General features: G+C 36.1%; 1 protein-coding gene across 1 annotated transcript; it reads left to right on the top strand.

Moving 5' to 3' along the window:
• The first annotated feature begins 6,321 nt into the window (after positions 1-6,321).
• Positions 6,322-14,137, top strand: MKKS (MKKS centrosomal shuttling protein). Its single transcript, XM_004461829.5, has 4 exons — positions 6,322-7,716; positions 10,375-10,550; positions 11,383-11,493; positions 13,368-14,137. Exons 1-4 carry the CDS (start codon positions 6,732-6,734, stop codon positions 13,806-13,808), a joined length of 1,713 nt encoding a protein of 570 aa, XP_004461886.1. The 5' UTR covers positions 6,322-6,731; the 3' UTR covers positions 13,809-14,137.
• The last annotated feature ends 9,008 nt before the right edge of the window (positions 14,138-23,145 follow it).

Below are 23,145 nucleotides of genomic sequence, written 5' to 3'. Positions count from 1 at the left end.
AGTACAAAGCTTTCCTGAATGTTGCTATTATAGTTTGCAATTTAGTTTGTTGTGAATTTTACTTATTCATACCAAGTTTATTATTATAATTATAAATAATTACTATTATCCTAACAATTCTCTTTTCTATAAACTAAGCAGAGCTTTTAAGTGGCTTCATGAGTGGCAGGATTACTCAGAGAACAGGAGGAAAGATGAGATTTAATTTAATTAGCAAATGGAAGAAAGGTAATCCCATATGGTGCAGGAGCAAATGGAGCAAGTCAAAAGAGGGGCCTGACACACAGGGGACCCTTATCCACCCATGTAAGAGAGGGTGCCACTGGCCCTGGAAAGCTACCATTTTTGACAGACTTTAGTAGTCGTGGTTTCTCTTGAGGACATCAACTTCATGACCTTGAACCAACTTTGGTGTCAGCAAAACCATGTTCTCTTGTAAGGGGTGTTTCTGCCACTGGCTGCCCCAGCTCCGGGAAGCCACTTTGACTCAGATTCACTAACATTATATCTGTGTGGTTCTAATTTTGAGTTTGACCCAAGGGATCAAAAGTATTTGCCTAATAACTACAAAAAGCCTTATTTTCTTTCTTCATAGAAAGAGTGGTTAAGGGAAAAGCTGCCATATGTTGAGTTAGGTTAGTGATCATGGGGAAAAAAACAGTGAATAGCAGAGATGCCACAGTTAAAGTAGTGTGAATTGATAACTTCATGTTGAGAGTGACCGAGTCAGAGGTACTAAAGTTACCTTAAAAATTGAGAAGACTGGGTATGAACAGTGATATCTTTTAGACCTTAAGTCAAGATATTTGGAGGGCAAAAATGCCATGTGTCCATCAACATAAGCCAGTTGGCTTTAGCACAGACCCTCTTACCGTCTACCTCTAAGAAGCAACCATTAGAAGAGCTCTTTCTCTTTTACTCCAGATCACCCAGTACCTCCTCCAGATGTGTCCAAATCCACATTTTTTCTTGTACCCTCAAATGCACTAAAGGCTTTTCACATTGGGCTTCACAATGAAATTTAATCATGATATAGTTACCTGTGAGTGATTTGCCCTAAAAGTTAGAACATAAGCATGTCACATACACAGAGCACAGACATAGTTCAGGCTCTTTAGCTCATTAGTATTTTAATATTGACTTAGGAGGGGAATAAGTAGAAACTCTGTTCTGATATTTTTCTAATGGACATTATATAAAATTAATTTAGGAGATTTCAGGAAACTGAAACTCATATAGATTCAATTGAATAGGAATCTTACATGTCCCAGAGATGACTAAGCAGTTCTTAATTTCTGGTGCTCAAAAAAGAACTTGGAGGGGAACAGATGTAGTTCAGTGGCTGAACACCTGCTTCCCACATTACAAGGTCCTGGGTTCAACCCCTAGTACCTCTTTTTAAAAAAAGAACTTGAAAAGTAAAGCTGTCGTATCATCATATATCTATAAGGAGTCCAGACTCTAGTTCCCAAACCCAAGAGATCATCAGAACATAGATTTCCTGGGCCCCACAAAAGGTTTTCCAAATCAAAGGGGAAAAAAAAGACCTCATTACAGACTGACTGGCTTTGTAACTCGACAAGTTACTCCCCTTAATTTCTTAATGTAAAGTATGTTGACAGGAACTACCATGGAGCAGGGTTATTAGTGGTACTCTAGAGTACAAGTGGTTCAGGACATAAACGTGGAAATGGCATTAACTCATCCTTATTCATCAAGTCCAATCCAAAACTTCTTTACTACAATTGGAATACATGCTTGACTGTGCCAGTCTCAGGTAAAACACTGTCATTTATATTGTCAGAATTCAGAATTTAAATTCTTACTGTATATTTGAGGATTACCATTTTATTCTTCTATTGCAGTTGTTACTAAATGTGATTTTTTTGCAAAAAGATCTAACTCTGTTGAGGTTCAAAGGGTATATTATATATATGTATACTTTTTTTTTGAGGTACCGGGGACCAGGGATTGAACCCAGAACCTCGTATGTGGGAGGCCAGTGCTCAACCACTGAGCCACTTTGGCTCCACCGAGTTGGTTGTTTTGTTTGTTTTGCTTGTTATGTGTTCTTGTTTTTTTTCAGGAGGCATCAGGACCCGAACCCTGGACCTCCCATAATAATATATTTTTAAAATGATATCTGTAAATAAGTTTCCAAATGTTCATATAGCTTTCTCAGGAGGTAATGTTGCTTCTTCACCTTCGTTGACTAGTTCAGTATTGATTGACAGCTTTCCCAAACCTGACTTCCTGCTATCCCCTTGGGCCTATAGCATACTTCTTTCCGTGAATTAACATTGCAGTAGACTGTAAAAGTGGTTAACAGTCATCTTTTATTAGAATGTGCAACTTGTGGTTTGCAAATGTAATCAGGGGGTTTGTTCTTTTAACTGTTAACCTTTTTTTAGGTAAACTGATACTGAAGTATGAGCTTTCAGAACTTCTGGAGAGACTACAAAGTACTTGTTGTTATGGTACCTTTAGTGGGGCTCATACATTTGGGGTGGCACAGAATCAAAAGCAGCCCTGTTTTCCAAATACCTACTAAGGACAACATTCCTGAGCCAGATAATCTGGCACTTGCAAGTCCTCAGAAGAGCCAAATCCAAGGGAAATAGCCAGCCTGCCATCTTCAGGTCAGTTCCATTTTATCTTGTCAATCAATGGCTTATTCCAACAATAGGCAACTTGGTCTTTAAAGAAGTCTAGAGCTCAGGCAAGAAAAAACCTTATTTGGAGGGTTACTGTTGTTTTTATAATGACCTACTGGCAAAATATTGCTCTGTAATTGTTTCTCGAAAAATTTTGTTGCCCAGAAACCTTTGATACTTGCGTGGCAGGGTCATTTGGATAAGAAAGGAAAGGGCAGTTGATCCATTATTCTTCCTGTGCTTTTCACCAGTTATGTCACCAGGATCAATGAATGTGTACCAAGGAGCAGCTGACTCCATGCCATAAATCCATTACTCAGCCTCAAACCTGTAACTGGCAAAAGGTTCTTTTCTTTTATTATTCTTTGTTTTTTTCCTATACAAATAAAACTAATTGTTTTTGTTCCTTAGCATCTGATATATTAGCTTCAAAATAATTTGTTATTTTTTAAGAGTCACTGAAACAGGATGTAGTTATATCACTTAGGTCTATAGTCCCTTATCCATAATTCCAAAATTCAAAAAGTTCTGAAATCCAAAAGATTTTGTCATAACTTTTGGCAGCAAAACTTCATCTTAACTGACTTGAGACAATTAGCAGTCTTTATCCTAATTAATATGAATATTTTGTTTCATTGAAGGAATATTGTTATGTTTGATTATGGGTGTTGCAATGTTGACTAATTTATCTTGATTGTTGATATTATAATTACTCTAGATTATTTTTCTAAAAATCCTGATTTATAAAACTCATCTAGCCCCAAGGGTTTCAGGTAAAAAAAACTGTGACACTGTACCTAGAGACATTTTCTATTCTAATATACCTTTTTTGACCTTCAGGTGAGTAATTACATGCTTTAAATTTCAGCATAAGTTAGGTCAATTCAAGGTTCTGCTTCTTTAAAAACAAGGCCCTCAGTAAGACTTTTCTTAGTTATAGAGGTCTGTGATTTTGACTTGACTTGAGATAAGACCATGTTACTATCTACAACTTACTTTAAATCAAGGTTTTATTTTTAAACGTTCATAAGGAGAAAGCAGGGAGCATGGTTGACAATATTTGACAGTCATTTAATATAAAAAGCCAGATAGTAAAATTCAAACTTACCTTGAAAGAGTAACCTTAAAACATTGTATAAAATGTGTACTTATAGAGGGAGCTTTAGTGGACATGAGCAGGAAGCTTAAAAGTTTAATTAGAAGAAAAAAAATGTTGATTAGAAACTTGATTTTACCTGTGTTGTTTCCCAGACATATGAGATCATTATAGAGTATTTATATTATACCTATGACATATTTTTCCTTTAATTCTTGTCATAAGAGTTTGGGGGCCTTTGAGGAAAAGATAGTGGTTTCGCTGGGGCAAAAAGAAATATAAGGTAAATTATTAATCAGGGACTTCTTTAGAGGAGAAGTGAAGCAGTGAAAAGCAATAATAAATATAGTTAAAAGTTTTAGAGACCAACACTGCCTATCAAGCAAGCAAGAGCAGATATTTTAACGAATTTTGGGTAAGAAAAGGTTAAATCAGATTTAGAGTCAGTTAAACACTGATTCCTTACAATTGGAATACATTAAAAGAATGTGCTATATTTGTCCCTTACTACTTTTTTTTTTACTTTTATTACAGAAATGAGAATATTTTGAACCCTGAAGTTCAAATTTTCACATCAACTTTTCACTTCAAATTTTGCCAGTCTTCTTTTTTAGCATCTTTTTTTTTTCACTAGACTATTTTAAAGCAAATCCAAGCTACAGTAGGTATCCCTTCAGTATGTATCTTTAATATTTAATAGCAAGGAAACACATACACAACCACAATTGCACTGTCACACTGAAAAAATTAACTTCTTAATGCCGTAAGACCAGATTCATATTTCTGATTTTATCACCTTGTAAGGGGCTATATTAGAATCAGGGTCTAAACAAGGTCCACACACTGTGTTTGATAAACAGGTCTCTTTTCATGTATTATATTGACCCTGCCCATCTGCCTATTTTAAATTTCCCACATTTGGTATTTGGCTGATTACATCCTTATGTTGTCACTTAACAAGTTCCTCTCCCTCCCATATTTCCTATAATCTGATAATTAGATTAGAGGTTTGCTTCGATTGGGTTTCTTTTTTTTTTTAAAGAAAGATTACTTCATGGATGGTGCATTTATCCTAGTGAATCATATTGTTTCACATATGATGTCTGGTTGTTATACTTTCGGTATTCCTAAGATAATAAGTGGGCTATCAGGCTAACCTCTCTATTATAATGGAAAGTTCCCCATCAGTCTTTTAGTATTAAATTGTTAGTGTTTATTCAGCTTAAATGTATTTCACATATTTCATTGAATCTGAAGTAACCATTGAAATAATATGTAAGTAACATGCATGAGATGAACAGAGTTTATTCCTCCTCATGCCATAAAAGAAGGTGATTACAGCTTCATCACTGCAAGGAGAAAGCTGGCCAACATTGCTTCACTTTATTTGGGACCAGTTGCCATGGTCACAGCCCTTTAACTAAATTGGGAGTAGCAACCAAACTAGCACTTCGCCTAACATTCTTTCATTCTTCTCACTTCTTTATATGTTTTCAAATCACTTTTCTGGTACTTTAGGCTAAGAGTAGATTATTTTGTTTATGCTAAATACAGTCCAAGTAGCTATCACAGCATGTTCCTGAAAATTAGTAATAATTGGCTGAAACTTCACTGTCAAAGGACCAGTTGTCAACAAAGTTCATGGCCTAAGATTTTTATTCTTCTCACACATTAGTAATGCCAGGATTTTATGCCTTAAGGCACACTATTTCCTACCTTGTTAAGGAAACTAGTACTGTATTTTTACCATTCTATTTGGTATATGAGAGCATTTTATGTTATTTAGAATCTTTGAGATCAAAGAGGAAAACAGATCCTATTTTTCTATTCTTCATTCAGCACATTCCTTCTTATTTTAATATTGTCATCAACCAAAGGTTTGAACAGGATTATTTCCTTAGAACTTCAAAATTGAAAATCACTGATTAATTAAAACTACAGAGAATTAACTCTGACTTTAGCCAAGTAATTAAGGCATGATCTGTTCTTTGCTAATGTATAGCACAGGTTTATACAGTTAGATATAGCCTGTATAATGTATTTCTGCATTAAAAGTGCTAACAGCTATCCTGTTTTCATAATTATTTTCAAGAGGGATTTGTTATAAATGCACTTTTGTTCAGACCTAAGGTATCCAAGCAAATTAAGGTTATAGATTTGAAGGGGGAAAAAAGTTAAATCTTGATGTTAAGAGAATAAAAACATTTGGAACTTTTTTTATGACCCAGAAACCAAATCCTATGAGTTTTATAATATGGAGATTAAAATGTAGCACATCTCTTCCAGAGCCAGTTGTATTCTAAACTGTACTTTAAGCTTTCTTGATGTGTTGTGCATTCCAAAATCTTTGAAATGTAAGCACTTTTCTCCTTATATAGAGATTCCTTAAAGAATAAAGGAATGTTAAGTCTAAGTTGATTTATATTTCTCATTTTCTGGAGACTGAGTAGCTATCTGGTATAAATTATTCCTTTTTCTAAAGAAAGGGCAGAACATCAGAATAAATTAACTGAAGTCTATAAAATGTTTCAGGATTGTTTCTCTAACATGTTTTATTTTTATTTCTTATAGAAAGAAACCACTTTGAATCTGATTTTGATACTGAAAAGATGAAAATCAGTTGGATTAAAAAGAACTGGCTGCTTGTAGCTGGAATATCTTTCCTAGGTGTCCATCTTGGGACATACATTATACAGAGGACTGCAAAGCAGTCTGTAAAATCTCAGTCCGGAGTCAAACCAAAGCATATTGAAGAATGAAGAAAAATAAATATTTTTAATTATTAATACGTTATTAAATCATTACAGGCTAATTGGCTTCATGAATATGAAGCTCTTTAATTTTATACCCACAATGCTACATGTTCAGACTTTCATTCTTAGAGTAATTTTTTTAAATGTTAGAACCCATGACAATGTAATATATGCAAAGTGTGTTTAACAGAATAAAAGCTGTCTTCACGAGTTACCACCTGAAATAAGATGTCACGATTAGAAGCTAAAAAGCCATCATTGTGTAAAAGTGAACCACTGACAAGTGAGAGTGTTGGGGCCACGCTTTCTCTCTTCAAAGGCATTGTAACATCCTGCTATGGCCCTTCGGGCAGGCTGAAGCAGCTGCACAACGGCATTGGCGGTTCTGTGTGCACAACCTCACAGTCGTCGGCCCTGCTCAGCTGCCTTTCGGTCACTCACCCCATATTAAAGATCCTCACAGCTTCCGTCCAGAATCACGTGTCAAGCTTCAGTGATTGTGGCTTATTCACAGCCATTCTTTGCTGCAACCTGATTGAAAATGTTCAGAAAATAGATTTGTCACTCACCACTGTCATTAGATTAAATAAGCATATTTTGAGCCTCTGCACCGATTACCTTAAGTCTGAGACATGTGGCTGTCGTGTCCCAGTTGACTTCAGTAGCACTCACATCCTCCTTTGTTTGGTGTGCAGTATACTAACCAGTAAACCTGCCTGTATGCTCACCAGAAAGGAAGTAGGACATATCAGTGCTTTGGTTCTAAGAGCCTTTTTGCTTACAATTCCAGAAAAGGCAGAAGAGCATATCATTTTAGGAAAGAGTATAATTGTACCTCTAAAAGGTCAGAGAGTTGTAGATTCCACTCTTTTACCTGGAATACTCATTGAAATATCAGAGATTCAGTTGAGAAGGGTGTTACCTATCAAAAAATCAAGTGCCCTCAAGGTGGCACTCTTCTGTGCATCTTTATCTGGAGACCTTTCTGACACTGGAGAAGGAACTGTGGTGGTCAGTTACGGGGTGACTCTTGAAAATGCAGTTCTGGACCAGTTGCTTAACTTAGGAAGGCAGCTAGTTGATGACCACATTGATCTTGTCATGTGCCAAAAAGTCATCCACCCATCTTTGAAACAGTTCCTCAGCGCACGTCATGTTCTTGCCATAGACAGAATAGGGGCGGCCCTGATGGAGCCCCTGAAGAAAATGACAGGTAAACCTCACATTTCATCCCCTGCAGCTAATCACAGCTTTTGAGAAGAGATACTCTTGGTGTATGTTAACTGTTAACACCTTGAAAAATTTTAGAACACCAACCTCACATGTGTGAATACCATACAACAAAGGTTTCTGAACAAGATCCTATATTCGCTTGTTTAAAATTATTGAATGAGTATGGCCATTTTCTCTTTATTTCCCATTCCCAAAATGTACTACAGAGTTTCTCAGAATCTAAGACTTTACCCCCACCTGTTTTACAAATTATTGAGAAGTTTTAACATCCTAAGTATTCACAAAATACTTCTATTTGAGTTTTATGAAACTCTTAAGTCATATTCAGAAGATAGTTTTTCAGCCAGAATACCCCTTTTTCTTCAGTTTTATTATAAACCCAGCAAACTAGTATATTTTTACTGCCTGTGGTGGCTACTAATTGGTTGTGTTTTCTATCTAAGTAACCCAGATACTTCCAGCTGATTTTTTTTTTTTTTTAAGATTCTGTTTCTCCCCACTCCCTTATTTGTGCTTGCTGTCTGTTCGTTTTGTGCTCACCTTCCTTTTAGGAGGCACTGGAAACCAAACCCGGGGCCTCCTATGTGGGAGGGAGGTGCCTAATTGCTTGAGCCACCTCTGCTCCCTCCAGCTGATCTTGAGAACAGGGACTGTCCTTTTATTTTCAGCACTTAGAACAGGACCTAACCCGCAGTAGGTACACAAATGTTTATTGAAGCAGCTATGATTTAGTAACGGAATTATAATGGGAAGGAAATCACTTTCACAAACTTAAAAAAAAATTCAAAGCATATATAAGGCTGATATTATTTACCTGTTGGACCCAGAAAAATGACAAGCTGCAGAATTCCTGACTTGAACCACTTTTTGTATCTTTCACTACATTGACAGCCTAAATGATCATTTAGTTCTCCACTAAATACAATTTTGTTACTAGATTTAAATATTAAATCATGGCTTACTACTTTCAGTCTTATAAATCATCAAAAAAGGAACAGTATTTATGCCAAGTGTTCAATACAGAAATAGTCTTGGTTCTTACCCTACATTTATAAGACTGTCAAGTAGAAGTTGTTCAGAAGTAGAAATAATCCTTTGGAACTCATTGTTGATGCTAAAGACCATACCCATATCCTTAAATATTTACTGTTTTTTAATGAAATCAGGCAATTTCTTCTTGTGAATACTGGGTATTATAAAGTAGTCAGGTTTTAAAATATGAAACAATATTGTAAATCAGGACGGAGTTTCCACACCAGTTCACAATTGTTATTTATCCCATACATAGCCAAAGCTTTAGTCCTGGATGTTGGGGGCAGAGACCTTTGAGATAAGAGGGAAATGGGGTTGGGGAAGGGTCTTTGGTAAATTTGTAGGAAAAGCGAAGTATGTGGTAGGCCTAAAACATCTTCCCTGGTATGTCTAGGTTCACAGTATAGCCTTTCTCCCCCTTCAAACAAAGCTCCTATTTATTAATGGTCTAGGTTATGGGGTGGCATTCATTGTTCATGGACAGGCAACCTGTGTGAAGCCCATCGTGCTTTACGAGTGTTCTAAACATAATTTATTTGTGAAGGAGGCATTATCTCCGTTTTATTCTCATGGGGAAGGAAGCCCACTCAGAAAAAATGACATGAATAGCCTGCTCAGCATCCAGTGACTAAAGCCATAAAGCCAGGATCTTCTCCAGATCCTCTGTCATTCCCACCATGTGAAACTATATGATGAGACATTAGGCACTTTTTTGTGTCTTAAATTTAAGATAACTAAAATATTCCTTCTGGAGTCTTCAGAAGTAAAAAAAAGGAAGGATAGTCAATGAAATAATTCAGGTTATTTTCTGAGTTCTTTACGAACTTTTTTAGAGTCTGAAATGTTTTTAGATGTTACTGCGTTTTGGGTTTTTTTTTTTACTTACTTTGAAAAAACTTTTTTTTTTTAAACTACTTTTAGGGATTTTGGAAACATTGAAGTCATCCTAATTTCTCATATTCTGTGATTTGTGAAATTTAACTATCTGTATGAGGCAAGTGGGAGGATGAAATACTTAATATATCAAAGAATAACAAAGGAACACAAGTATGTCACATACTTTATTTTGGCATAGTTTAGGTAGCTATTTATATACAAACAATTGCCAGGCAAAATTTTCTGTTCACTAAATAGAGCCGTAAAAGGAATTCAACTACACAGCTATTTGAATTGTTTTAATTTGCTTAAAAGGAAAAGAATTCCTTTTAGAAAATTAGCCTGTACCCTTTTCTCTCCTTTATTCCAGATTAGTGGGGTTCATAATTTGAGGTCTCTGATCCTCTGAATGGGCTTCCAGAGTTCCTGGACTCCCTAAATATGTATACACAGTTGTGTGCATTTTTCGGGAATGAAATGTCTTCCAAAAGATTTTCAAAGCGGTCTATAAATCAAAAGAAGAACTGCCTTGCTTTATTTGTATATTATTTTAATAGAATATTTCAAAGTTTTAAAAAGATGTGTCTTGTTACTCCTTTATCCTGTATTTCATATTTTAAGTGATATGTTTGTGTGACTTTCATATTGGCTAGGAGTATATTTAATTTTAAATGGTTATATGCTATGCCTTTGCTTATGCATTTTGTGTTTTCTAAACTTTAAAATACAGGAGCACAGCCTATTGGTTGTCTGACCTCAGTCTCTCCTAGTAGTTACGGAAGCGTGAAAGATTTGTGCTTTGCTAAGTTTGGCTCCAAACATTTTTTTCATCTTGTTCCTAATGAAGTGACTGTCTGCAGTTTGCTTCTCTGCAACAGAAATGATACTGCCTGGGATGAGTTGAAGGTGGGTAATGAATTTGGAATTCCATATCTAGGCACCATGGCAGGGATTAATCAGTCATTCAGACAGGTACTATGAGTTTTTTCACCTCAGTGAAACATGCTTTTTTTTCCTTCCTAATTCCTGTAGGTGGTATAGAACACAAAAACGATAAAAATAAGAAAAAAAAAGTCACAAGTAAGCTAATTTAATTGCCTATGGCATCACAGTAGCCTTTTTGGCAGATGTGACTATATTTCTAGTATTTATAAATGACTGAAAGGTGTCCTCGACATGTAGCAGATTTTCATAGGAAACTAAGCATGCAGTTTATCAGGGAAGGGATGACCCATGGTTCTATACAGACTTGAAGCTTCGTGATGCTCAAGGGTGTGTTTTCTTGGGGAATATTAAAGGTCTGTGAGCTTTTCTGTTTATTACTGCTAGCTTCTAGCTCTAGCATTTCCAAAGCACTTGGAAACAAATTCTAAAGCAGTTGTACAACTTATTTATTTAACCTGAAATATTCTAATAGAAGTATCAGCAAACCTTGCTGACCCAGCTATTTTGAGGCCATCCGTTTATGAATTTCAATTTGAAAAGCTGAGTGTATGGAAAGGAAATGCTAATCTGGTTTCATAAAGACAAACATCTGGCTAAAAGCTTTCTTTAGTCTCTATTCTTTATTATTCCAAAATGTATTCATCACATTTGGACCTTGGCAGCATTTGGTATGGTTCTTTTGCAATTAAAATCAACACTTTGAATCCACTATCTATGTTTCTCTGAAAGCATAAGTATATGTATATCTGATGTGAATGTCTGGTGCTGATGATCTGTTTCATTTCTTTTCTAGCTCGCATGTCAAACAGCACTGCATGTCTTGCAGTTAACAATCAAACAGCCATCAGTTTTGTTGGGAGGTGGCTGTACTGAAACTCATTTGGCCGCATACATCAGACACAAGGTAGGTTAGATAGACCTTTTCAGATTATCTGAATTCTCAGCAATTTTCATTTTATGAGATATAATAAGCCAAACTGTAATACCCTGGAACCTTTTACACTTATTTGTCTGTAGTCTAAATCAGTATTGTATTCAAACACCCCAGACAAATAAAACACCTGCAAATATAAGGATAATATCATTACTATAATTATTATTAATCTAATCTATTAGCAAGTGATCACATTATTCAAGTATTGTTTACATATACTACATGGTGAAACTAGCATTCTGTTCATTGGAGTACTCTTATAAGAGATCTTAACTGCTATAATACGATAACTGATTCACAGTGAAAGTGCATACATTGTGCAAGATAATTTGGTACCTTCTGAATCAAGAAAAGATTTAGTTAATTTCATTTATTAAAGCATTCTAAGTACTAGATTCCATTAAAATTTTTAATTGGTGTCCATTTATGATATATATTAATTCTATTAGTCTAGGAAACGCCATCAATTGTCAGATAAGTTTAGTACATTATAGTTCTAATGAATTATTTCATAAAGACTTACCTACTTTAGTTGGAAATAGATATAATAAGGTATAGGTGTTTTAAATATTTGCAGTTGATTCTTTGGTTAGACAGGGGTGTTGCCAAGGGACTGTAGCGCTTTCCAGTGGATGACTGGAATTGGAGAGGGTCTAAACCCAACCCTGCTTCCCCAAATAATTTAAAATCTTTTTGACAATAAAGCCTCATTCATGAGAAGTATTAGAATAAATATCATGGAAAACAAAATCAATGCTAGTAAATCTGTTGATAATGAATGGAAAGTAATGTAAACTGCAAATGGTTTTTAAGTAAACTAGAGAAGGTTTTCTGGAGGAGGGAGGAGCCTTGAGTAGGATTTTAAAGAAACAATACAGCATTGAAGATATGGGGGGAAATTATGCAATAGAGATTATCTTCTCACTTGTTCCAAGCCTCCTGTCAAAAAAAAAAAGTGATAATTCTTTTTAAGTAGTAAGCATATGGCTTTTTAGATTACCATTCAGTTATTAGTTGGCTAATACATTAATTTTTCTATCATGAAATTTCTAGGATAAACCTTTTAAGAATGGTAAAACTGTAAAACAATTTCATTAGCTTTTCATTAAAAAGATGAATATTCTTTTTTTTTTAAAGATTTTATTTATTTATCCCCGCTCCCCCCCCCGCCTTGCTGCTTGCTTGCTGTTTGCCTTCTGCATCCACCCGCTGCACCCTCCTCCACATCTGCTTGTTTCCCTTTGTTGCATCATTTCGCTGCACCAGCCCTCCATGGGCTTGGGCCAGCAGCTCTCTGTGGGCACAGGCAAGCCTGCCTTCACAAGGAGGCCCCAGGAAGCCAACCCAGGGCCTCCCACATGGTAGATGGGAGCCCGGTCACCCAAGCCACACCAGCCACCCTGAATATTCATTTTTATTTTTAAAACATTAATGTGAAAATTGTTGTCCATAATTTTTTTGTGTGTAAAAGTTCATTTGGGACATTAGTCTCCAGGATCAACCTCCTATATATATAAAAACCTGTAATACATGCACTCTTTCTTGTCCTTTGTGTATTAAATGGGACTACTGCACATTCATTCAGAGTTAAATGATAATGGGATTTTTTCTGATTCACTTATTCTGATAACAGTACTGGTAGCACACTTATACTATAAGCCAACTGTAGCCTGGCCACCAGCTGCCCTTCTCGTGCCCATTAGTATGGTCCAAACCCTAAGTAAACAAAGTAAGAAGTAACTTTATAATTAAGGTTTTAATCAGATATTCTATTTTACAGAAAGTTTTTTTTTTATTATTATTAAATGCTATATATGTGTTTCAATGGTCTTTTTACTCTTTAGATTTTTAGGGAGCCAGAAAACTTTCTCAAAGATGGCGAATGTACTCAAACAGAACTTCAACTCATTGCAGAAGCATTTTGTAATGCTCTAGAATCTCTCGCTGGCACTTTAGAACATGATGGAGGTGAAATTCTCACTGACATGAAGTATGGACATTTATGGTCAGTTCAGTCAAATTCTCCCTCTGCTCTTAACTGGCCAGATTTGCTTTCAAGATGTGGCTGTGGATTATACAGCAGCCAGGAAGAACTAAGCTGGTCGTACTTAAGAAACACTCATCACCCATTTGCCCCCCAACACTGCCTTCCACATGAAGCCGCTGACTCAGCCGTCAGCCTGACTTTGGACTGTTTTACTGCTAAGCTTAGTGGCCTACAAGCAGCCGTGGAGACAGCCAATTTGATTTTGGATCTTGCATATGTCATTGAAGATGAAAACTAACATAATAAAATAGCATGTTTCTAGTGTCAAAGAAGCTAGTTCAGCTGTCAATCCAGAAAAATACTGAATGTATTCGTAATCTTAACAGTATTCATTTTCTGCATATTTGGACATATGATTCATAAAATTATAGATTTACTTTTATAAAGAAGGTATAATTTTGGGGTAAAAATGTCATAGAATAATAAAATATGGAACACTGTCATTAATAGTAAAGATATAATCTTAGGGACTCCACAGGTAACAATATATATTCTGAATTTTTGTTCATGGTGGTGGTGTTATTTTGACATTCTAAGAACATGCAGAAATAAAATTCCTAAACCATGCTCTAGTTTGGGTATACTTACTACAGTTTAGTAATAATTAAGTTTATTTAAAGTATAAAATTCTACTCCAGAGTATCACAAAGCACCTAGGACATATTGCTCAAAGAAAGTATTCAAACTGCACATTCAGTAAAATTTCAGTATCCTCAGTCTCCTTTAGCTGAAGCTATATTTTTCCATGGTAAAGTAATTGATGTAGAGCCTGGTTTGTCTGCATTACTAATTTATATCACCATTTTTCATTCTTGTTATTTTGAGGAAATGTGTGGTTAGAGGAAAAAAGATTTTTATAGTAACTAAGGGTGGAACAACTTTTTAATATCTTCACATTTAATTGGGGGGAACAACTGGTTTTAGACCTTGGCACTATCAACATTTTGGACCAAATAATAATTCTTTGTAATAGGGGATTGCCATTGGCACTGTATGGTATATAGCAGCAACCAGTAGCACTCCTCTAGTTGTGACAACCAAAAATAGTTCCAGACATTGCCAAGTGTCCCCAGGGGGACAAAAATGCCCCAAGTTGAGAGCCACTGATTTAGACTGATGGAGTATAAGGAGTATTCTAACAGGACTCCAGAAGCCAGCATATAGAAAAGAATTGGGAAAATGATTAGTATAGCCAGTAGTGAAGGAAAAAAACTATAGAGGAGCTCCTTACTGAAAGTGAAAACACTGATGATTCACCAAGGAGTATCATTTGAATTTTATAGAAAATGCAAGATGTGTTGATAAATGGAAGAAGAAATATGGATGCAGGTAGAGAAATAAGTATAGAGTTATAACATGTTATATGAAACTTCAGGAAAAACATTTAAAATTTGGGGAGAAATTAGAGTCAATTGGCTGTGATAAAAGGAGGTTGCAATTTTAAATGATTCCCTACAAATCTTGTAATCCAAAAGAATTTTTACTCCCAGCCAAAGAAAAAAATTGCAATATAAATTCAGCAATGCCATTATACTGAAAACTCAGCTATACGTCAAGTTTCATAGAATATTTCTCTCATTTTACTTTTATTATTAGAAGGGCATTGTGGTAGGCAGCCTCCAAAATGGCCCCGGCAAATCTAGCTTCCTGCTTTCCAAGCCCTTGCATAATCCCCTTCCCTTAAGTGAGGGCAGGACCTACTGACCCCTTTGTGCCTCCCATTTCCCTCCTTTGTGAACGGGAATGTCCATGGCGGTCATCTGGTTATCCAGTGCCTGTCCCATCACTGGATGTTGGGGCAGGTAACTTGTCACTAGCTTTGCAGGTCTACAGGTGGAGGGGAACTGTGCTAACAAATTAGTTACACTTAAAGAACCACAACCAGCGTGCCTCATCCGTACTTGGACCTGGTTTCAATGATGAGATCTTGGACTCCGCTCATGTTGTACTGGAGTGGGACTTTGGGGGACCTGGGAAGGAGGTGAGTGTATTTTACATGTGGTAGGAAGCCTCTAAGATGCTCCCAGTGGTCCCACCTCCTGGTTTTCCACTCCTTGAGTGTGGGTGGGACCTAGTGACTTTGTTAGGAAAAGAACACGGCAGAAGTGATGAGATGTCAGGTCCCATATTCGGTTATTGATGAACTCTCTTCACCTCACTGGGCACTTAAGAACAGCTGCCATTTTGTGAGCTGCCCAGTGGAGAGGCCCACAAAGCAGGAGGGTGAAGGAGGCTTCTGGTCCACAGTCTCCCCAGTGAACTGAATCCTGCAACAACCATGAGCATGAACTTGGAGATGACTGGAGCCCCTGCCACTAGAGGCTCGTGAAAGATCCTGAAGCTAAGCTACTCCTGGATAAATGTGATAATAAATGTTATAAGTCAAGTTTTGGTTATAATTTGTTACCCAGCAATAGATATCTAATAAAGGTAGAGAAATTTTGATTTAGAATTACCGAAAACTTGCTCAAACAAGTGGGAAAAAAAAGTTCTCTGCTTTTCCATCATCACCCCAAACAGAAGCATCACACTGGATGGTTGTGATGAGGTTGTTCACAGGCACTTAAGAGAATATCACATGGGAATACAAACATTTCCCAGGGTCTTCCTGGCCCTACCCTGCATTTCCAGGTTGCTCCTAAAAGGGATGAAGCAGTGAATTTCTGCAGTTGACCTTATAGGTTAAGGTCTCCACTTCTCATGACAGGCATTTTGAGCTCTGTCATTTTCAGCTTTGCCATAAAATTCAGTTACATCAAAATTTGGTCAAACATCAGTGCTTTCACTTTGAACATGTTGTTTGTTGTTTTTTCTTTTACAAATTCACTTTTGTTTCCTGAAGTTATTTGCAATCCTTGTTAGAAGATACTGCAAGTTAAAAAAGCAATACCTTAATAATTCAAGAAAGTCATCATTCAAATTCATGAAATGAATTACCAACAAAAATTCTTGATGAAAATAATTTTAGAGGCATTCATTGTCAGAAATAAATGACAAGAAAAGTAGCAACATAGTAAGGCTCTGGCACTGTTTTGTGACTTAGAGTAATATTGGGAGCTGAATGTTCCCATATGAATTACCTTGGGAGACAGGCCAGGAAACCCTGAGAGCTACAAAGAAGTAAAAGGAGAATAATGTAGGAGAGAAGGAAGCTTGCAACAGCTGCTCAATACTTTTGTGGGACTCACAGACCAAGTAACATTAACGTTTATTGAGGGGAGCAGATGTGGCTTGAGCGGTTGAATACCTCCATCCTATATGGATGGCCCTGGGTTTGGTCCCTGGTGCCTCCCCAAAACAAAACCACAAGCAGGAAGCAGACGTGGCTCAACTGATAGAGCATCTGCCTACCATGTGGAGAGTCCAGGGTTCTATAGCCAGGGCCTCCTGACCCGTGTGGTGAGCTGGCCCATACACAGTGCTGCCGTGCACAAGAAGTGCTGTGACATGCAAGGGCACCCCCATGCAGGGGAGCCCCGTGTGCAAGGAGTGCGCCCTGCAAAGAGAGCTGCCCCACATGAAAAAAGCACAGCCTGCGTGGTACCTGCACACACCGAGAGCTGACGCAGCAAGATGATGCAACAAAAGAAGAGGCACAGTTTTCCAGTGCCACCTGATAATACAAGCGATGAAGAGGAACGCATAGCAAATGGTCACAGATAGTAGACAATAGGGGGCAAAGGGAGAGAATAAAAATTAAGATCTTTTTTAAAAATTAACACAACAAGCAAACAAACGAAAAAACCAACTCAGTGAAGCCGATGTGGCTCAGTGGCTGAAAGCCAGCTTCCTACCAACACACCAGGTACCAGGTTCAATCACTGGCCCCAGTACCTCAAAAAGAAAAACAGTTTATTGAACCATTGGAGTCCAATGGGATTAGCATCTTATTAATCAAAAGAAGGATTTTGGAGCAAGGGGGAAAATGGAAAGCTAAGGCAAATTAAAAGAACCTTTAAATTTAAAACACTTATTTGATTTTATATATAATCACTCCTAAATTCTTCCATTGGTACTACATTAAAGAATCGTTATGTTAGACATTTTAAATCAGTCCTGAGAAAAGTATTTTCCACAAATTATCTAAATTATATTTAATAAAATTTATATTACAGTTATCCTCGAACCCATTTAGTCTATGATTGAAGCTATTTAGGCATTCACATGATAGAATAGATATTTTAGGTACCTGTATCATATTCTGTATTCTTATATTTTTGAGCAGTTCTTCAAATAACTTTAAAATTAAATAATACTGTTTGCAGCACACAAATCCTGCAGATTATTTTTTTAAGATTATCATGTACAACAATCACTCTCATAATTAAGGCAGGCCTTGTCAAAACATCTAATTAGTTAGGTTATTCTTTTCTGATAGTCTTTGGGGAATAGTCAAGGAGACTAAACATCTCCTACAGGGTCCTGTTCCAGCTGTCAAAATAAATCTATCTCTTATCTGAAGAAAAAGGATATTTTGAACATCTGATATCTTTATAAGTGTTTTCATGTAATTCAGTGTTTCCAATTAGTGAGTATGGTATCCCATAATACTTGGGATACTTTTGAATATTACAGAATTCAAACTTAGATGTATCTAAACTTGATGTCAGCCTGTATTAGATTACAACTCAATTTATATGATTTTTTTAAATTATAATAATACTCATAAAAGGGAATGCAAAACTTCAAAACCATTTCTATTAAGTAAATTAAGCTTTTTATTGGTGAGATAATTAACAAGGTACTCTAAAAGCAATGACATAGCATTGCTTGTCATACATTGTGAATTTAAGGGAAAGTAAAATAACTTGATAATTTCCGGGTATATTCACCTTGAGGAAATATTTATGATGAACGTCCTATATTTTTAGCCATTGCCTTTTTTTTTTTAATGTGACTTCATTTTGGGAAGTGTTGACCTCTTGCTGTTTGCCAGTCACAATAGACAATAGTTTTAGAGATTAAAAAATAAATTTGTTCACAGTCCCTAAACTCAGGACTGATCATCCAACATTGGACACATATTTTTTTACATATTCTTTTTCTCTTTTTAAAACTAATTTCATGCAATTATTATAAACATTATGATACAATAGTAGAAAATTTGGAAAATGCCAATCAGCCAAAAATATATATATATGAAAATAAAGTTAAATGTGGTCCTAGCTGCCCAGACATGATCTCCATTTATATTTCATCTGCATTCTTTCAGTTTTTTCCTGTCTTTATTTTTCCAAAAATGTGATCATACAGTACATTATGTTTGTAATCTATTTATTTCACCTACTATGTCATAAACATCAGGGAAATACATCATTTTTAATGCCTGAAGAAATTGCAGTTGTAGAGATGATACCATAATTCAGTTAATGAGCTTGATATTAGTAAACCTTTAAGCTGTTTCTAATTTTTGTATTACTATAAACAACAATATAGTAAACTTCCTTGTATATGGCTTACTAATTCTTAAGTGGTTCATTGTTCTGTTGCTATTTGGAGTAGAAAGATTTCCCTTTCTAAATGTTTAATGTATTATAGTTCTGTTTTTTTGGTAGACCGTAAATACGGTCATTGCTAATGAGCCATAGATAATTTATGATTCAGGAGGAGTTTTTTCCCCCTACTTTTTTCACATTTAAACTTTCTAACTTTGGAATGTATCTTAAAATCAAGGTGTACATTATTGGGGTGTTCTTTTCCCCATGTTAAAAAAAAACAGTTATTAAATTGACAAATTTACAGATTTTTTTTACAGAATTGAGAAAATAGTGTGCATTTATGCAATCTATACAGATGGAAGGTGGCATGGTATAGGTATTTGACATATTTTACAATTCTGGTGTTTTGAAGACGGAGTTTAAATACTTAAGTAAACTCTTTAATTTCTGTGAGCTTTTTAACCTCATGCAGTTACTATGAAGAGTAAATGAAATAATGAATTAAAAGCACCTAGCACAGAGCCTGACACGTAAGCACTCAATAAATGAGAGCTATGATTAGTATTTTGCAGTCAGCAAAATCTTCTAAGATTCCACCATGCTGATGGTTCTGAATATTTTAGAAGTTCTGAAAAAAATAGGATTTTTTAAGAATTATAGCTGAAATAAGGCAAAATTACAAATTTATCAAGTTGGGTGAGTGGTGACAGTATATTCAATCATTGCTTAATTTTGAAGTCTCTTGTAGATTTAGTAACTTAAGTGGGCCTTAGGCTAGTTTAGAAACTATTTACAATGGGCATATTTATGAAATCTCCCTGACCATCTTGGTCCACCAGAAGCATAGATTAATGTGTATAGTTCACTTTTTATCAGTGCATCAGATATATTTATGAACATTGAGTAGGTAATTTTGTTGCAAAGGAATTTAATATTCCCTAGATTTAAGAAAAATGAAATACTTTGTCAACAAATTATTACCATTTGTTCTCAATGATGCTTAAAATACTATTTTTCATCCATTTACTCTTATCTACATAATTGGGACTGTAAGAGAAAAATAAATATACATGAAATACATTCGAATCTATTTTATAATTTATGAAAACAACTTAAAAATTCTTAGGTCACTTATCAACATGAAAATTAAAGGACTTTTTTTAATAATAAAACAAATTCATGTTAATTTCTCAAGAGAAAGCAATAACCTTTCTTATTTATTTTACTTATTAATTTACTATAGATGAACTTTTTATTAAATTAGGCTACATTTACTTGATAAAAAATAATGGAAAATTTTATCTTTATAACATATTAAATAACATTTAAAACACAGATGAATTCAAATTCTTGTTTAAATATTCTTTTTTTGCTCTTTACTGAGCATTATCAGAAATATTTTTTGTCATTCTCTACTCTAAATTGAATCCTGACTACCTGCATGAATTAATATCTCCTCATATTTGAATCTTTTTCTGATTTTGTTTTCTTTGTAATGAATGCATTAAGGTATAATGACTCTGCTTTGGAAACTACTTCAAAATGTGAAACTAAATACATAGTATTTGCAGTTGGTTTTTGACCTAGGTTCTTAGTTTCTTAGAACCAGATTAAGTTTCTCCTCATTCACGCAAGGAAACCTATTGATTGCCCTGATTGAGCTTAAAGTCTAAAAATCACCCACTTAACATCAATTTACACCCCGCTTATGAAAAAAAGGTATGTGGTGGCTACCAGAGAAGAAAATATAAATCAGGGAGAGCTTCCCTAAGGAAAACATGCTCAAGATGAGCTCTTAAGGTCAGCTAACAGGGAGGTGAAGATGGTCAACCACCACACCAGGGAACCGAGAGTGCCTACAACTCCAAGCAGTAGAATCGCATCCATCAACCATGTGGGCCAAGCCCCCTCTCGATATAGAGGTGGAGTGGACATCACCATCTCAGGGTCCACACGATGGAGGAATAAAATATGGATTAGAGTGGACTTACTGGTATTTTACTATAGAACTATTGTAACTAGTAATGGAGGAAACTGTAGCATTAATCTGGAGAAAGTGGCCACAGTGGTTGCTGAGGGCAGGGAGAGGGAAGAAGAGATGTGATGTGGGGGCATTTTTGGGACTTGGAGTTATCTTAAATGATATTTCAGGGACAGATGCTGGACATTATATATCCTGCCATAATGTACTGCCACTGAATGTACTGGGGGAGAGTGTGAACTACAATGTAAGCTATTATCCATGTGGTGCAGCAGTGCTCCAAAATGTATTCACCAAATGCAATAAATGTGCCACACCAAAGAAAGAGGTTGTTGATGGGGGGGGGGGGGAACCTTTTATATTTTTTAATGTAACATTTTTCGTGATCTATGTATCTTCAAAAAAGTAGAAATATAAATACATGAACATCTGCATATGGGTGGTTATTGAAGCGGTTCGTTTCCTGATTCATTCAGTCAACACATTTATTACCAAAAGGCACAGCTCTAGGCACTGGAGATTCATATTTAGAATTCACTTTTTAAGTTCCATGTAAAGTCCTTTGGACCACTACAGATCTATTAAAAATGGCTAAAATCCAAAATACCAACACCACCAAATGCTGGCGAGGATGTGGAGCAATGGGAAATTTCATTGCTATTGGGAATGAAAACTGGTACAGCCACACTAGAAGACAGTCTAGTGTGTTTCTTACAAAGCTACCCAGAGGCTGATCCAGCAATTGTGCTCCTATGTATTTACCCACAAGAGGTGAAAATTTATGGGCACACTAAAACCTGCCTATGTATGTTTAAAGCAGCTTTATTCATGATTGCCCAAAACTGGAAGCAACCAAAATGTTAAACAAATATTAAATCCATACAATAGAGTATTATTCAACAATAAAAACAAGTGAACTATCAAGCTACAAGAAGTCATGGAGGAACCTTAAATGCATATTGGTAAGTGAAAGAAGCAAGACTGAAAATGCTCCTTACTATGATTCCAACTGTATGACATTCTGGAAAAGGCAAAACTATAGAGAAAAGGAAAAGATCAGTGGTTTCCAGGGGCTCAAGAGTGGAAAGGGGATGAACAGGTGGAGCACGGGGCAATTTTAGGGCAGGGAAGCTATTCTGTATGAAACTTAATGCATTAGTGACATTATGCATCTGTCAAAACCCATGCAACTGTATTAACTCTAGTTAATAATGATGTATCAACAGTGGCTTGGCGATTATAAAAATTGTATCACACTAATACAAGATATTAATAATAGGAGAAAATGTGGTGGGAGGAGGGTATAGGGGAACTCCGCATTTTCTGCACAATTTTTACAGAAACCTAAAACTGCTCTAAAAAAAAAGGCTTAAAAATTTTTTTAAATTGGTATTTTAATTGGGATTACAGTATTTGTAGATATTTAACACCTTTGTTACTGATGTATAGAAAGGGCATTATAATTTATTTTATTTTTTATTTCCTTTATTTTCGGAGGCAGCATTGATTTTTGTATGTTGAAATTTTATTCAGGTTCCTTTCTAAATTCCTCCACTAGTTCTAATGAATCGTCTATTGAATCTCTTGGACTTTGGAGATAAACATTCATATCATCTGCAGATAATGAGTTTTGTCCCATCCTTTCCTGACCTCATTGCATTGGCTAGGACCAACCATACCATCTGAATAGTAAGAGAGAGAGTTGGAACTTCTTTTTTTTTTCTTTGGTAATGTTCCAGTTTTTACAGATTCATCCCCCTTCCCTAATTCCTAAGAAACATCTTTTGAGATCTAGAACCAAGGAATGTAGTCAATAATGTCCCCAAGGGAAGCAGATGTGGCTCAACTTACGGGGCGTCTGCTTACCATAAGGGAGGACCTGCAGGCAGCAAGCCAGCACCCGCGTGGTGAGCCAAGTGCCTGCGCAGCAAGCCGAGTGCCTGCACAGCGAATCAAGTGCCCACACGGTGAGCCAAGGGCCTGTGCAAGTGCCTATGTGGTGAGCTGAGTGCCCCCGTGTGTACCTGTTTGGGGAGCCGAGTGCCCATATGCCGAGCCAGTGCCCGTGCAGTGAGCCAAGTGCCCACACAGTGAGCCAGTGCCTGCACAAGTGAGTCACACAGCAAGATGATGACGCAACAAAAGAGAGATGAAGG

Source organism: Dasypus novemcinctus, chromosome 24, assembly GCF_030445035.2.
Source record: "Dasypus novemcinctus isolate mDasNov1 chromosome 24, mDasNov1.1.hap2, whole genome shotgun sequence".
Lineage (NCBI taxonomy): Eukaryota > Metazoa > Chordata > Mammalia > Cingulata > Dasypodidae > Dasypus > Dasypus novemcinctus.
Note: the sequence above shows the minus strand (reverse complement) of the source record. Positions and strands in the feature narration are given on the sequence as shown.